Here is a 16,951-nt window from a genome sequence, read left to right on the forward strand (position 1 = left end):
AATTGTGTAGGTATTCTCAATTCTCTAATCAAAAAAAAAAAAATATTTTAATAGAAAAGAAAAGTGTTGCAAATTTAGGTTCATTTTACAACCAAAAATTTGCTTTTATACCAAAAAACCCACCGCCACTTAACTAAAAAGGAATCAAAACACAGCCTCTATGGCTACTTAAATAAACTTTTTAAATAAGGGATCTGAATTCAGCTTCAAGAACTAAACTAATTTCACATGAAAAGTGTTGATCTGTTTGAAGATGGATTTGATGAATTGGTTCAACGGAAAAAGCAGAAATTGCAAAAATTGGATATACATACCAGTAACAAGGATAGTTTTGCAGTTTGTATTCCGCAAAAACTTGAAGTGATACTGTTTTTCAATTCAAATCGTCAAAAGGAATCAAATACTAATACATATTCAACTTTTAAACACAATGATGATCCGGTTGCAACTGAGAATAAACAGCAACACACGCTCCAAAAAGAAAAAATAGAAGAAAAAATAATACATAAAGAAGAGAATAATTCAATTCTTCTTAGAACTCCGCTTATGAACAAATACGTTTTTGAATCTAATCATTACATCATATTCAATCAATCTTTTTGGGATAAAGACTTCAGTTTGGCCAAATCAATCAGCGAGAAAATAAAAGTGATTGAAGCCAAGATGGATCATGCAACTGACATTGTTGTTAATTGCACCACTGGAATCTACATCACTACCATGCAACAGCTTATTCAAGGTGATGGCACACCAAGCAATGAATTCATTGTGCTCAAGCAAAGTTTGTTAAATGTAAAGCAACATTTTCACGAGGTTTACGTTGTTGCAACAATGCAAGAATCACAAACTTGTAAATTCCACATGATTGAAAAGTTGCAAAAACTTCAAATTATTTGCTTATCAATCAATATTTGTGTGCTTTTTGTGTCGCAACAAGATTGTGCATTTTGGTGTTTAGAGATTATCAAATTGAAAAGGCCACAAATATTGAAACAATCACCCTTTAATGAAGACGTGTTGGAAAACGAGCAAGACCTTGTATTCCTAGGTGAGTGTGGATTGACTCTTTTCCAAGCTGTAAAGATCTTAGAACAATCTTCGCTTGAGCAGTTTATCCAATGTAGTATTGAAGACAAGTTACAAAAGTTTGGAAACATCATTACTCCTGACTTATTAGTACGTTTATCTAAAATTTTGTTAAAGTCAAAGTCAAAGTCAAAGTTAAAGTTGAAGTTGAAGTCACAATCAAACTCACTTTTACTAAGACAAGGTACGGTATATTCTTCATCAGAAGTTTACTAACTATCTCTTCATAGTTTAAATTGGAATACATATTCAATGAAGAATTTTGAATTCTCTTGAGGTTTGCACTACCTTTGCCGAATTTCTCATTAATGACACGAAATCGACTTTTCTGTCTCTGTTGACCTTCGCACACTCTTACTCTTGCATTCACTGTAGACAAAAAAAAAGGACCCAAGGAAAATAAACCAAAAGAAAAAAGAAAAAATTTAGAGAGAAATAGTACACTAGTGAAAAAGTAATAAAAACAATGAAATAAAACAGTGCGACAAGTATGGCGAGTGAAGTCAAATCAACGAGTTGAAATATAGCGAAACACATTTACTTTCAATTATCCAAAATCCAATTGTTCATTTACTTAATCCAAGCTAACAGCACTCCACTCTGAATAAATAAACAAACACACACACGCACACACAAACAAACAAGCAAACACAAACAATGGTTGTTTTAGCTGCATCAATTTGTACCCGTGGTGGTAAGGCGTTATTGTCGAGACAATTTAGGGATATTTCCAAGGATAGAATCACTGCATTGTTGGCCAATTTCCCGAGCTTGATTTCCAACTCTACTAGTCAACATACTAGTGTTGAGGATGAAAACGTTAGATATGTTTACCAGCCATTGGAAGAATTTTACATCGTTTTGATTACAAACAAAACTTCCAACATTTTGCAGGATATTGATACGTTACACTTGTTTGCGTCAACAATCAGCAACATCTTGAGAAATGTTGATGAACGCGAAATCTTTGACAATGCGTTTGATATTATCGATGCGTTTGATGAAGTGATCAATTTGGGATACAAGGAGAACTTATCTTTGAGCCAAGTACAAACATTCCTCGAAATGGATTCGCATGAAGAGAAAATCCAAGAGATTATCGAGAGAAACAAGGAGTTGGAAGCTACAGAAGAGAGAAAGAGAAGAGCCAAGGAAATACAGAGAAAGGAAATGGCAAGACAAGCAAGTGGACTTGGAGCTGGTGCAGGTGCGGGATACAACGCATCCTTTAATCAAGGTATGAATTACGGAATGGGCAACTCTACACAATCAGTTCAACCTACATACCAACCTTCACCAACTATCGAGACAGCTGGTACTGAGCAACCTACTAAACTGTCCTTCTCTTCAAGACCAAGAGGAGGTGGGCTACAATTGGGCAAGAAGCCAACTAAAGCAAGGTCAGCCACTTCTGCCGCTGCATCCTCTGCTGGATCAGCAAATGAACCGTTACTCTCTACACAGCAACCAGTTTTCCACCACGCACCATCACAACAGCAACAGCAACAGCAACAACAACAACAGTATAGTACACCGGTTTCCAAAAGTGGGTCTCCTGCTCCACAAGCTTCAAGAGTGCCCAATAATGGTATTTTGGTCACAATAAATGAAAAAGTGAATGCCAAATTAACACGTGACGGTTCAATTAAATCGTCTGAAGTCAAGGGAGATTTGATCCTCAGGATAAACGACCTGGCATTGGGCAACTCCAAGATTTTGCTCAAATTCCATGACAAGGCAGATAAGAAACTGTTCAAGATTCACCCAAATGTTGATCGTAATAAAGTTCATAATGAAAATATCATTACTGTTAAGGACAAGACAAAGACATTCCCAACAAACGACCAGGCAACTGGTGTTTTGAAATGGAGATATCTTGGTAAAGCCGATGATACAAGCTTTATTCCAATCTTGATTACTGCATGGGTAAATATAGATGACGAGTCTTCGACAGCCTCGGTGACATTGGAGTATGAATTATCAGCAGAGTTTCTTGAGGCACACGAGGCCAATGGAGAATTTAAAGTGGAGAATGTAAAGATCTTGGTACCGGTAATCAACCACGATATTATTTTACAAGAAAATGATTTAGTATCGTACGATATATTGGATCAAACGGGTACTGTTTTCACAATTGCCAATATTGACTTACAGGAACCACAAGGATCATTTGAGTTTTCTGTGCCCTTGGATAACGTCGATGAGGGCGAGGACTCCTTATTCCCTATGGAATTACAGTTTGATATAAACAATACCGGTTTGATAGAAGGTGACGTGTCATTGGGTGGTGTTTCCATTACCGATGTTGTGTCAAATGATGAAGAAGAAAAGTCCTTGCCTTTTGATTTGCATTCAAATGTGATTTCAGATAGCTACATTGTGGAGTAAATGTATATATATACATTAGTTAATATTATACTTTCTGTTATCATTATCATTATAGTTATCTTCATCTCTATCATTATCATTACCATCATTACCATCATTGTTGTTGCTGTTGTTGTCGTGATTCTTCATCTTAATTGACGCTGTAGTCTTTCTTAAATTATAATCGAAGTCCCGCTAAGTGCAACTGAAAAGTAAACACCAAGTTTCTCTTCTTCGTTGAGCTTGTTTAGCTCTAACAAGATTTGTTTTCGCGGGTCTCTTATCTGTCTATAATTTGATAATAGCGGTTCCTTGACATGATTGATAATGATATTTAGACCCCGTAATGGTTGATCTAAATTTCGCGTGGTGGATTTAAAGCTCTTTTCAAAGTCACTTTCCTTCTTATTTTCTGTAACAAAAATCTCGGGTTCTCGAACCTCACTTGGCGGGCTACCCTGACTGCGCTCGGCAAGTAAAAGTCTACATTCTCTTTCCAATACCTTTAACTCATTAACTACATGCCTTGGTGTTAGATGGCCATATAGCTTATTCTCATCGATTTCAAAACTATTTGAGCACTCAACAACAATGGCACGTAACCGACCTGAGATAATCAATGGCGCAGCTGCTTCTTTCCAAATTGTGAGGTTGTAATTTAGATGCGATACTGAATCGCTTTCAAAATCGCCAAATATGAGGATTGAATCTTCTTGTGGAGTGATGGGAGAAAGGTAGTTGGTAGTAGACGGCACTGTGTGAGTGTGAGTGTGAGTGTGGGCGTGGGCGTGGGTGTGGGTGTGGGTGAGGGTAACAAGGAAAGCCGAGGACAAGTAGTGTGATTGAGCATCATCATCAACTTCATCCTCAAGAGGAAACTTTGAGTTTGACTTGGATCCATTTGTTGGTTGAGAAGATGTATTTTGCAATGTCGTTGCCATTGAAGCCGGCTCTAAAACTGAATCAGATACTGGTGGTTTTGTTGGATTGGTTGTATTTGTAGGGGAAGCAGGGTACGACTCCAAAGGTTGCATGTTCAAAGAACTTAGCGTATTAGTTGATGAACTGCCACCAAGTTTGCTGCTCAATTTTGTCTTTATATATTCGTCGTCATTCACCCCTGGCGGGATAGTGGTTATACTTGAGTGTCGTCGATTTCCTGTTATTTCCAATGAAAGTTCATTTTCTTTTCCACCATTTTTTTCTTTTTTGGTAATGATGTTCAATTCTCCATGACTCAAAGGAAACATTTTCACTTTAAACCGTCCCACATTATTACTCTGTTTATACTTCATTTGATTGAGCCGCAAGATATCAAAGCTTGGCATATTGGGCCATACTACCCCATTAAAATAATGATTTTGTAGTGAATTTATAGTGTATTTACTACCCCATACTTGTTTAGGCGGATTATTAGTTGCAAATCCGGCAGAGTTGATCACTAATGAACTTACGTGGTCTAAATGTGGATGTGAAATGAGGAAATTAGAAAGCCTTTGGAAAATCGATTTGGTGTACATTATCGTATTTGGTTGTTTAAAATGGATAAAGGGTGTAGTGATCTGAATACTAGGATGGTAGTAAAAATTTATTGACTCGGAGTCCGAGTAATAGTCGAGGAGATTACAATTGGACTTTTGAAGTTTACTTTCTTGGAGAATTATTTCTGTCAATTTACCCATTCCCGATCCAGCATCAACACATATGAGCTCATCAAGCTTATACAGTCTTAAAGAAGGATCAAGGTTTGTTAGTGAGGTGGTACTTTTAGTACTTTTAGTACTTGTGGTACTTGTAGTGCTTGTAGTGCTAACATTGGAAGTCGCCGAGTTCTTTCTACTCTCGTCTTGGCTGTTAGATCGGACAGATAGGCTATTATCCTCTTCGATATTTAAATCAAGAATGGTTTCGTACGATATATCGGCTGATTTAAGAAGGATGGAGCATGTGTTTCCTTCAAGTGGACCACCACTCGTTCCAAGAAATGTCAATTCAAAAGACATTGCCAATACGTATGCTTGTTTCTTCTCTATTATTTGACGAAATAATGTGGAACAAAAAAATATGATTATGAAAAACAACAACTATTGGGCCAAAGTAAAGACTGAAATGTTGATATATGAGCTAGATATTAGCTTTTTACACTCACAGTGTCTTGGAATCTTCTCTTGTTTTCTGGGCTATGCGTAAGAGAAAGTGGAAGGGGCGGGGGAGGGTGTAACAGCGGTTAGAAGCTCTTTTCTAAAGTGTATTTGTATGCGTGGTGACAAAATAAAGGGTTTGGATTTATAAAAGATAACTTTTTCTTTCTTTCGTTTTTTTATGTTCAATTTTTGGTGTGTAAAAGCAAGTTTTGATCAAGAACCAAAAAAAAAGAAAACAAAAACTAGTTACCAGTTTCAACTTTACTGAATAAATTGATGAAAATCAATTAATCAATGAATGCTTAATTTGTTAAAAGGTGCTAATTGGGGTCAGATTGATTGTGATATTGATTGGTGAGTTGGCATTCAATTGCACAAAACACCTAAACCGCAAGTTTTGTTCTTTATTACACAAAAGCAAGATCCTGGCTTCTATTCTTCCACACTTGCATTTTTCCCAGCCCTATCATAAACAATGTAGTACATGACAATCTATATCTGTATTTGTATACATATATTCGGATATGAGAACACCCAGTATTTTGGTATATAGTATTGGTATACCATCTACTAGCCTAATTAACTCCACCCCACTCCGTTTACAGCTACCAAATGATATTTTATATCACCAATTAGTTTGCTACAATCAATTGACGAAAGAATACAATACATTCCTTCGAGACATTGTACTAAATGAGCTCAGTTTATAGAGATGCTTTGTCAAAAAGGCAAAAAAGAAAATTCTGTTTTGTTTTTTTTTTTCATTTTGAATTTCGAATCTTGTAACAAATTTTAATATAAATCTACTTACAATCTAGTTTTTGCTATTGATCAGTGAAACACCAGCTAATCACATGAAACGTTAATTGATTCAAATCATAAACATTCATATTTAGTTTAATTAGTATATATATATATATACATATGTATCTATATATATTTCACCCTCCCTCTTTTATTGCATTTCAATCGTCGTCAAGTAGGTGAAAATATAGACGATGATATGACAATTTTTTAGATTGCAATCTACTTCGTGAGGTTAGAGCAAATTTTCTTTTTTTGGAAATAAAGAAATTGAGAAATTAAACAAGAAACCATCGTCATTATCAGATTATCACATTCAGTCAATTGTGTATATTTCGAGAATAATATATTTACTAGTGCTATTCACCATTCTACTGTTGCTTACTTGCATATCCTCTAATATCCTGTGCAAACCTCCAGCTTTGGTTCTCGACCTTAACATCCTTGACAAACTCAAAGTTGATTTTATCGTTCCCGCTTTTTTCGTCATCAAAAGTAATCACTACACGAGAAAACTGTTCGCCCGATCTAGCATCTCTATAGAACAAGACCCTCATGCAATCATCCACAACTTTCCGTGCCTCTGTCTCATTCACTTTGACGTAATCTTTGTCCTCTGGAATCAATTGTCTCAACAATGGGATTGCCAAATGTGAACCGAATCCCGTGGCAATAGTTGATGCATGATATGTTACACCAAGCAAATCAACGTACTTCAAAAAGGGCTTCCTCTCGCTATCAAATCCACCAACCACGATACTATTCCACAATGGGTTCATTTTGGATCTTCTGTTGTACATTACTCGAGAGAGGTACTCATGGACATTTGGAGCACGCAAAAATGCATTTGCACCATCAGCCTCGTTATCGTAAACCTCTTCTTCAATCTCCAATTCGTCTAATAATCGTTCAATGTATTGTAAATCTGAAATGTCTCCCGAAATACCAACCACAGTTTCTGAGCCGACGCGGATCAATCGTTGGATATTATTGAATCGCAAGAGCGAGCCATAAGAACCAACATGGTCTGCAGCCATAATTATACCATTGGAGAATTTTGACGCAATCACAGAAGTACCAGTAATTATAGGTTGCTGAGTATTCATCTTTGGAAAAGCACTATGAAGACTAGTGTTGGAGTGATCAATGAATTCGGCATTGTTGGCTTGTGCAATTCTGTGGTTGTATGGACCATAAGTATCGTTAGAGGGTCTTCCCCATTGAAACGGATCGTGATTCATTTTTCAAGTTGTTAATATGTGTGTGTGTGTAAATGTGTGTTAATTTGTGTACGTGTGTTTTCTTGCAAACAATTCAAGTAATATCAAGGAGATTTTGATTGATCTTATTAAAGTCTGGTAAACGTGTATGTATGTAACTGAATGCCTCTCAGAATATATACATATATAAGTTTAATCGTTTGGAGTGGTTGAAGTGAATAGTGGCAACTTTTTTGTCAGAGCTAGAGTTGTCATTGTCGCATAATTCCAATGTCGTATTTTAGTGTCATGATGCTTTACAACACTTATAAATGACACATTTTTATGAAGAGCAAATTATCACCACCAATACTACTACTACTACTAATACTACTACCACCACTTAGACCACCACCTAGAGATTTCTTTTGCTTAAAGGGTTGCTATTAGAGTTTGGATTCTCGAAAGTTGAAGAAATGTTTGTTTTTTTTTTTGCAATAAATTGTACACAATTTGTTTGGTCTACCGTGATGTTTCTTCTTTTCGATTCTCCATTTCCCATTTTATAACGAGATCATTTTTCTGAATAAAGTGGTGCCACTGGCCGAGTACAACAACTACATCATCAATATGATACTGTTAAAAATTCGTCTCGTATAAACTGTTTAAACACAACTGTATTCAAGAGTTGGCTTCTCTCTTATAATTTGTATATTTTCCTTTCTTCTTTGTTTGCTTGTCTCTTTTCTTAATTTCTTTATTTATTCAATATTCATTCTATAAATAACATGATTTTCTTTTGAATTATTCTTTGCAGCCCCGTACTTCCTCTCCCATTTATAATCCCTCAATAAATAATGTCAGCACCACCACTTTGCACATTATCAATTTCAAAATCTTTGATAGGCTTGTATCTGAATCTTTGTGGCAACTCACTTCTTGAGAAAAACTCTCCTTCCTTTGGTTGTATAGGGTTAGAATTATGATAGCTTCTTGTCTGTGTAGAACTGTGTGATCCAGAAGATGAACCGACAGATCCAGGGATTAGACCTTCTGGAGCCAATGGGTGGATCTTTGCTGCGTGTGGCTGTTTAGGGATAGGGTGGGGGCCACCGACAAATTTAATTGTGTGCTTCAATAATCTTGACGATACTCTCATTGTGTGTGATTATGGTTGGAGGGGTTGATTCTTTTGTAATTCTTTTGTAATTTTTTTGTTCTGCTTCTGCTTCTGCTTTAAATTCTGCTTCTGTTTCTTTTGTCCTTGATTTGAATAGCTTCTTGCCTCAAGTATATCCTAAATACGTTTGTATTAAATCAAATTGACTTAAAATGGGTTGAACAATAGGAATTATGGGAAGATACAAATGATTTATATATGGGAAGAAAAAAAAAGTATGGAGAAGGTAGGCTTTCCTTTTTTCCAATCACTGAATTGGTGGAGTTTCATTGTCGTGTCGCAATATCCTCGGAGGGTGCAGTTTAGGAGTGGAACATTTTTATTATTTTTATTATTTTTTTTATTTTTTTTAATATTTTTTTCGTTCTTTCTACTCGTTTATTTTCGTTTTGTCTCCTGATTATTCCGGGCCATGGTTGACCTTCATCCACATGTAAAAGACAAATACAGTCAAGTTCTTTGAAAGTAACGGTGAAACAGGTGATTTTTGATTCAACATCTGATAGTTTAGTAGTGGCTTTTGATCTGTTGAAATACAAAGACAAAAAAAAGAGAAAATGAAAAACGTAAAAAAAAGAAAGGAAAAGAAAGAATAGCATAATTTCGTTCCTATGAAAATTGAGTACGAAATTCTATGAATGTAGAATCACTTACGCAAGACTTTTTCGTATAGACAATTCGTATACTCCTTGTTGCAAACTGAGAATTGGAAGAAAAAAAAACTATTGGTTTTGAAATCTGTCATTAGCTCATGAAGAGGTCAACTTTTGTATCACTGCCCTTGAATAGTTTACAAGAAACCACCTTCCTATATACTCTATTGTTTTTCAAATTTCTATCATCCTTTTATCCGTCAAATTTTGCAACCAATATGGAAAAGAGAAGCATGAGGAAAAAACAAATAATTGCAATGATACAACCAGATTGTTGAAAGATATCGCAACCACAAACTGTCCATTACTTTTCTCTAAACTTTACTTAAAAGAAACTATGTTTATTCTTCTCTTCAGATGTTTCTCTCTCCAAACTTCCCCACCAAATCTAATCTCAGAGATGCTACAGAATATGGTTACAGCTCTTGATGAACACGCCAATACGGATTTTCTTTTTTTTTTTGGTTTCTTTCTTTCTTTCTTTCCTTTCTTTAAATGTATTATATGAAAGGCAGAAAATGTAATATTGTACAAGAAAGCATTTTATTGGCTAGAATCTAGTCCTTTTAATTTTTGAATTATATGTTTATTCAGTACAGAACGCTTGTACTTCATTGTTGAAGTGAAAGCAAATAAAAATTCGAAAATAAATCAATCTCCAATGGAATCAGTTCCAACTAGATACGACTTATGACACAGAAAACGACACCTTAGATACGGTGTTATGAGAGAATTTTGTAACCTTTGGAATAATTTAAAGTAAATGGAACTCAATTCGTAGATGCTACCACACGCAAACCTTTATTGAGAATCACAGGCGAGATTTATGAGGATGATTTTTTTGAAGATCACCAACCACCATCATAAATACTAAAATTTACATCAGCAGCACCAAACATACAGGGCCAATCATTCACAGATACACTCCAGTACTTTTTTTTCAGTATTTATTCACAAGCTTTTTTTATTTTCACTCCGTTCTCCTATTTTCTCCCCCAACCCCTCTATAAACAGAAATAGATAGCAGAATTACAAACATGTCTGATAAATTGGCTAGAACTATTCAGCGATTCCAAACAAAGATTGATTCTGGATCATTCTACGAAGCACATCAAACTATACGCACTATTACCAATCGATATGTCAAAGCCAAGCAATACACAGAAGCAAGGGACTTGTTATACCAAGGTGCTACTATTCTCACCAAAAACAAAGAATATGCCTCAGCTTCTGACTTGATCAATTACTTGATTCAAGTATACGACGAGGAAGAGTTGAAAATCACCGACAAGGATGCCAAGTATAAATTGATTGAATTGATTTCCAACTTGCCCAATGATGATCCGCTGCTCAATGATTTGGCCAATGCAAGTATATCATGGTCACAGAAATCCAGTGTATGCGAAAAATTTGGAGATTCGGACTTGCACCATCTATTTGGTGTGAAGTTACTATCACTGTTAGAAAACGATGCTGACAATAACGGCGTTGCTGCTAGAGATGCAGAGCAAAAGAGTAAATTATTTGCCATCGCTGAATTGCATTTGGTCTTGGGAACTTTTGAATCTGTTCCCATTTATGTCAGTTATCTTGCCAAAACTGCACAAATTAACAAGGACATTGACCCCGGGGTGTTTTTGAGTAGAGCCGTGATCAACTATGCATATTTGAAAAATATCAAATTTGTCAAAGAAGCCCAGACATTATTTTTTGAAAAAATAAAGGGATATGTTGGAAAAGAAGGAGAAGTGATTAAATCTGTCGAATATTTCGAAAATTACCCATTGCTTAACTTTATTCAATTGTTGGTGCAAACAATACAAAAAGAGCCACTGACCAATGGTCAAAAGTTTCTAAAATTATACGATCATTACAAACTTCTTTTAAAACAAAGGGAGATACTAGCACCAGTGGAATATCTTGGTAAGCTCTATTTCAATCTAAATCTAGGTTCTGGTCAGGGCGGTAACATGCTCGCCAATCTTATGGGCGGGTTATTTAAATAGTCTTTGTTTTTTTTTAGAAATACATGTTTCCAACTTGAATATAAATTTAATATCTTTTTTTTTGTCTTAAATACAAAAAAAAAAGTGAATTGCTCAAAATTGTTTAAAACTGCTCAAATTTTTTTTCAAAGTGGTTCAATATTTATCATTTTCATCGTTTGTGTCTTTGATTATCGAGCTTGAGTTCAATGCTGTCACCAACTCTGGCCGTTTCAGCTTGATCAATTCGTGTTTTGCTTCGGAATATGTACACCATCGCCTTTCTCTCTTCTTTTGCTCTGGCCATTCCATGCTCAATTCCTCGACTTGCATTTCGAAAAAATGAAACTCACTCTTGGGTACAGGTCCTTCGCTTTCATTAAAGTCGCCCTTGATAACTGGTGCTTTCTGGCCCCTTGAATCCAACACCACTGGCAAATTCTTAATTATTTTACCTTCTACACCTGCTTCTTCCCATGTTTCTCTTATTGCTGTTTCCATCTCCGTCTCGTCCGTTTCATTACCTCCTTTGGGTAAGATCCATCTATGCTTATGCTTTGAAGATGAAATCATCACTACTTTGTCCTTTGTAGAGTTGAGACAAATACAACCAGACACTATACGTGCTCCAGTGGTTGAGTTGTAGCGTTGATTATCACGACCCGTACGTGCCTCTTTGGATTTAGTACTTGGATGACCCAGGTCCTTGTTATTGGATGTGGTAAACGAGGCTTGTGTAGTAGTAGATACGTCACTCATTATCACCAGTTCAATGGGTAAATGTAGGAGCTTTAATATTGGAATATATATATATATATATATATATGTATGTATGTATGTATATGATGTGTTTGGTATCAAACGTAAACTTTTCGTGTTTTTTTTTCGGACAGATAAAATTATACAGTAAATTGACAATTGAATGAATTATAGTAGATGAGGGCAAATATAATGGAGTATTATACTTATGAATACAGGATAAACCTGGAATGGATAATATTTATTAGAAATGAAATTGAAGCTAGAGAAAAAGAGGACGGTGGGGATGAAGATAACGAGTGTAAGTTTACAATATGAAATTTTTAGTCGAGCGGAACAGGATGCATGGTGAGCAGACTGAGGGGGGCGCGTGGGGCGTGGGGCTTGGGGCGTGGTAGGTTGTTGCAATATGTCTTTGTATATTCATGATGCGAGTGTGTCTATGTCTATATCTGATTGTGGGGTTTGTCGATGTTGTGCAAGATAGGAAAAGAATATAGGACACGACTTTGACAGAACAATTTTTTTCCCTTTAAAGCCATTGCAAATTAGGTTTCCATAATGTAGAAGAAAGAAATCGAATTTATGGATATGATACAGCTAGTTGAACTTTCAAAATATATCATCTTTTGGTATCAAGAATTGTTTGAACTAATTTTTGCTAGCTAGATTGTTTTAATAAATATACAATAAATGTTCAGTATAAATTAACTATCAATAGGGAGAACTGTTGTCATTTCTCAATTGATGTACTTGTCAATTGTTCATAGAATATATCTTCGGCATCAGCATCACCACCTTCATCTTTAATTGCCGTTTTTATCAGCTCAATGACTTTTGGAACAACGAATTTTATCTTGTACTTTTCAAGGATTAGATTCAACGTATCTGTTAAGTTTTTGCTGTCACTAAAAATTTTAGCAGTAATCCAATCAGCATATCTAACATATGCATATCCATCATGCGCAACAACTATCTGTAATTGTACCTGCAGTAGCAGCAGCAGCAGCAGAAACAGCGACAATAGCAGCAGAAACAGCGACGACAGCTGAGACAGCAGAACCGTGTCTCCATTTACTTTCTCTTGTATCTGTTTCTCTGACAATTTGGCAACCTTGAGTTGTTGCAAAACTCGGTGGTTTTGTTGTTCTGATTCTGCTGGTGTGATAAATTTAGTTTGTGTTTGTTGAAATTTGTCTTCACCTTGGATAATAGCAGAAGCGGGGTTTTGTTCCGGCACAGGTTTGTCTTTCGACTTTATTTCGAATAGTAAATTACTGAAAATATCATGCTGTATATTGTCGAAATCTGTATGGCTACATGATTCTAAAACTGATGCAAAGGAATGTCTTTCTGTGAATCTTTTTCGTTTTATGTAGCTATCGTCTATCCAATCAGTGTCGCTTGCCCGTTTAAACATTCTTATAATAATTTTGCAGTGCTAAACAAATGCTATATGCTAACCATTAGAGTATTTGTCTTTAAGATATACCATTGGCTTTGGGAGTAATAACTTTTATATACAAATATATATATATATATATATCTGTAGCTAGTGCCGAAGAAAAGATAAGGGTCAAAAAAAAAATTAAAACTTGTTAAGAATTTGTATTCCACCAAAGATAAGCTAAACTGAGCTAAAACCTTAAAGGAATTGAAAACATCTTCAAAAGTGTGGTGTATTTGAAAACAAGAGAGTGATAAACTAAGTTACTTACTAAAAAGTGTGGCTCTTTTTGTTTCACAAGAGTTTAAATTATCTTAATCCATCAATACGAATATTGACCAAAAGCCACCCCTTCTTCTTCTTCTATGGTTAAATAGTAAATTACAATATTGTATACAAAGATACTTAGATTTATACACTAAAAAGATCTTCAATCAGCCCAATGATTGGAGACTAGTATTGAGAGAAGCGGTGAGGAATAATAGTAAAAAATGAAGGGACAGTAGGAATCTTGAAGGCATGTTATCTTTACATTTGTCATGACTAGTTTCTTTGCCCTTTTTTGTTTGTCTGTCTATTTGTCTGTTTGTTGGTTTGTTTGTTTGTCTGTTTGTTTGTTTGTTTGTTTGTTTGGTTACATTGTAAACTGGGAAGATCTCTGAGACAAGCAAAATAGATTAAAATAAATCACTTAATGATAAATTGAAGGAAAAAAAAAAATTACAAAATTAAAAAGGGGACATTTTGGACAGTCGCGTGCAATACGTCACTGTTGATACTTTTCCCAAAATTCCACCAAACTGGGCTTGGAACATCTCGCTATTGATCTACTGAACTTTCAACGATAGAACCAGTATATATACAACAATGAAGCTCACAATTCCTTTAGTCTCAGCAATAGTACTATACATTGCTGGTGCTGTAACAGCACACAATGATCACTCTCAAACTGTTCTCAAGCAAAAGCCATCCAATTTAAGATGGCAGGATTGGCACATGCTTGAGGAGCACAAGCTCTCAGAATATGATGGGAAATCATTCTTTAAGCTACATGATCTTAAAGGAACAGGGTTCTGGGACATAACAGATATTTTGAATCTTTATGGTGTGGCACATGAGTCTATTATTGGCGATGGCTCAGGAATGGGTGAGGACAAGGTCATTATCACAGCCGAGGTTCAGGCCAATGTGGTGGAGTCTGTTTTCAAATTGTTTGACAAGAACAAAGATGGCAAGATCAGTCTTGATGAATGGTTGAATTTCCACAACAATGGTGGAGAATTGCCTGATTTTGGATATGGACAAGGCCACCACTTGGATTTTGAAAGTGAGTACGAGGAACATCATTGGAAAAAATATCATGCAGAAAATGACCCAGACACAAAGATCAAACACAAGGAGGATATAGAGCACGAATTATTGCATCACCAATACGAATTGGACGAGACCCATGATCGGTCAGAGAAATTGAAAGAAGTGATTAGAAACTATTTGAGTCCAGTCAGGGTACAAAACATTGCCGGTAAATACAAACGTGATATCAGCCACCAGTTGATGTAAGAGATGTACTAGAGAATCTTGGCAAAGAAAACAAATAAAATTTGAAATGAAAAAAGAATAGAAGCAGGAACAAAAAATGAGGTTAGCAAAAGAGAGAGAGAGAGAGAAAAGGTAAGAGAAAAGGTAAGAGATATGATGCAAGAGAGGGAATGAAAAATAGTCAACTAGGAATTGATTGTATAAACAATTTTAAATGGCATTCCATGTTAATGTTTCAATACCAGAAATATCAAGCCAATTATTATCAACATTTTCATCTCTATTTTATATTATTTTTTTCAAATCAATAGCTCCCAATAAAAACCTCTCTATTTCTTTACAGATCCGAAAGCACAATTTCGCAACCCTTCCAATTCATGCGTACATTTCAGCGCGTCACTCTTGTTCATCTTTAAACATGCTTCGTAGGATTGCAATTTACCTGCACATTGTGTCTGGATTTTTTGGAAAGATGGAACCACAAATTTGATACATTTGGTCAACTCAAGTTGTTGTGCTAGACATGCCTCTGGGTCAGTTTGCGATTGTGGAGAAGACATGCATTGATGAAATGCGAGGAATTGCTGTGGGCAATATCGTGCAATGTCCTCTAACAATATTTGGTCTAATAATCCTCCCTTTGGTTCCGACATTGTAATACTTTTATTTTAGATTAGTTTTTTGTGCTGTTGTTATTCTGGTACTACTTGTTACTCACGTACTACTTGTAGTTTTAGTAATTCTTAATAGTTGTTGTTGTCGTTGTCGTCGTCGTAGGATGAACATATTTGACAAAGTTGTAGAAAATTGGCAACATTTCTTGCTCGCACGAGATGGAGATTGCGAATCACAAATTGCAAATTCCGTTCGCGACATCAAACCTGAATCGGATTTCAAAATATCTGCAATTATGCCTTTAGGGAGGAAAAAGTGAAAAAAATAAAAACAAAAAAAAGAAACAGAAAGTCCTTCATAAGGTCTTCGAAGCTATATACAAACTCACCTTTCCTTGGCTATTCATCTTTAATTCATTTATTCCATTTTTTTTCTTTTGGTATTTGATTTACCTTTAATTCTTAATCTTTTTAGTTGGAGGTTATTCAATAGGGTGGAAACAGTGCACGAGACTCAAGTGCAAACCCCACTCTTGTTAGAACGCATCATTTTTTGACTATTCACAACCCCATATTCAAACGAAGCTTCATTTTCTTTTTTTCTGTTTTGGCCCATTGTGCAACACCACATCGATTCCAATCTTTCTTCCTTTTGTTTTTTTTTCCCTTATTTGCAAATCAGCTTTTCCAAACTTTGCCAAAATTTTTTCTTATTTTCCATTAAGAAATATTAATAAGCTATCCAATGCCGCTTAGTCAGAGTATAAAAACTTCGCTATTAACTTTATCATGGCTTCCCGTACTCTACACATTCACATCACACGTCTACCAGCCGTACCAGATCTCCGGTATGTCGATGACGCCAACTTTTAACCCAGGAACAACCACTAAATCAAAGGATATTGTTCTTGTACAAAAATACAACATAAAAACAGAAGCCACCAGCTCCACGCTGAATTCATCATCTATCCAGCACGGGGATATTATCATGTTTCGATCGCCGATGGACCCAGAGCGATTATTGACGAAAAGAGTAATTGGTGTGAATGGAGATACCGTACAGCCAAGGAAAAAATCGTATCCAAAGAAAGAAGTCAAAATACCCAGAGGCCATTTCTGGGTCGAAGGTGATAATGCAATGCATTCGATAGATTCAAATGAGTTTGGTCCAATA

General features: G+C 35.7%; 9 protein-coding genes across 9 annotated transcripts; 4 read left to right on the forward strand and 5 right to left on the reverse strand. All coding sequences in view use genetic code 12, as the record gives it.

The window, feature by feature from the left end:
• Positions 1-228: 228 nt before the first annotated feature.
• Positions 229-1,302, forward strand: PVL30_004925 (uncharacterized protein; the record flags this gene model as incomplete). The annotated part of the gene is made up of 2 exons (XM_061119629.1): positions 229-235; positions 512-1,302. 2 exons carry the CDS (start codon positions 229-231, stop codon positions 1,300-1,302), a joined length of 798 nt encoding a protein of 265 aa, XP_060975612.1.
• Positions 1,303-1,743: 441 nt separating this feature from the next.
• On the forward strand, positions 1,744-3,474 carry RET2 (coatomer subunit delta; the record flags this gene model as incomplete). Its single annotated transcript, XM_001525024.1, has 1 exon — positions 1,744-3,474. The coding sequence occupies one exon, from the start codon at positions 1,744-1,746 to the stop codon at positions 3,472-3,474; it is 1,731 nt and encodes a 576-aa protein (XP_001525074.2).
• A 152-nt stretch (positions 3,475-3,626) lies between these two features.
• On the reverse strand, positions 3,627-5,456 carry PDE1 (3',5'-cyclic-nucleotide phosphodiesterase pde1; the record flags this gene model as incomplete). Its single annotated transcript, XM_061119630.1, has 2 exons — positions 3,627-4,131; positions 4,333-5,456. 2 exons carry the CDS (start codon positions 5,454-5,456, stop codon positions 3,627-3,629), a joined length of 1,629 nt encoding a protein of 542 aa, XP_060975613.1.
• Positions 5,457-6,772: 1,316 nt separating this feature from the next.
• PRE4 (Proteasome subunit beta type-7) lies at positions 6,773-7,642 on the reverse strand (the record flags this gene model as incomplete). Its single annotated transcript, XM_001525027.2, has 1 exon — positions 6,773-7,642. One exon carries the CDS (start codon positions 7,640-7,642, stop codon positions 6,773-6,775), a length of 870 nt encoding a protein of 289 aa, XP_001525077.1.
• An 805-nt stretch (positions 7,643-8,447) lies between these two features.
• Positions 8,448-8,759, reverse strand: PVL30_004929 (uncharacterized protein; the record flags this gene model as incomplete). Its single annotated transcript, XM_061119631.1, has 2 exons — positions 8,448-8,732; positions 8,754-8,759. 2 exons carry the CDS (start codon positions 8,757-8,759, stop codon positions 8,448-8,450), a joined length of 291 nt encoding a protein of 96 aa, XP_060975614.1.
• Positions 8,760-10,470: 1,711 nt separating this feature from the next.
• On the forward strand, positions 10,471-11,439 carry PVL30_004930 (uncharacterized protein; the record flags this gene model as incomplete). The annotated part of the gene is made up of 1 exon (XM_001525028.2): positions 10,471-11,439. The coding sequence occupies one exon, from the start codon at positions 10,471-10,473 to the stop codon at positions 11,437-11,439; it is 969 nt and encodes a 322-aa protein (XP_001525078.2).
• Positions 11,440-11,574: 135 nt separating this feature from the next.
• PVL30_004931 (uncharacterized protein) lies at positions 11,575-12,177 on the reverse strand (the record flags this gene model as incomplete). The annotated part of the gene is made up of 1 exon (XM_001525029.1): positions 11,575-12,177. One exon carries the CDS (start codon positions 12,175-12,177, stop codon positions 11,575-11,577), a length of 603 nt encoding a protein of 200 aa, XP_001525079.2.
• Positions 12,178-14,491: 2,314 nt separating this feature from the next.
• PVL30_004932 (uncharacterized protein) lies at positions 14,492-15,184 on the forward strand (the record flags this gene model as incomplete). The annotated part of the gene is made up of 1 exon (XM_001525031.1): positions 14,492-15,184. One exon carries the CDS (start codon positions 14,492-14,494, stop codon positions 15,182-15,184), a length of 693 nt encoding a protein of 230 aa, XP_001525081.1.
• Positions 15,185-15,492: 308 nt separating this feature from the next.
• Positions 15,493-15,816, reverse strand: PVL30_004933 (uncharacterized protein; the record flags this gene model as incomplete). The annotated part of the gene is made up of 1 exon (XM_001525032.1): positions 15,493-15,816. One exon carries the CDS (start codon positions 15,814-15,816, stop codon positions 15,493-15,495), a length of 324 nt encoding a protein of 107 aa, XP_001525082.2.
• Positions 15,817-16,951: the final 1,135 nt, after the last annotated feature.

Source organism: Lodderomyces elongisporus, chromosome 6 (assembly GCF_030384665.1).
Source record: "Lodderomyces elongisporus chromosome 6, complete sequence".
Lineage (NCBI taxonomy): Eukaryota > Fungi > Ascomycota > Pichiomycetes > Serinales > Debaryomycetaceae > Lodderomyces > Lodderomyces elongisporus.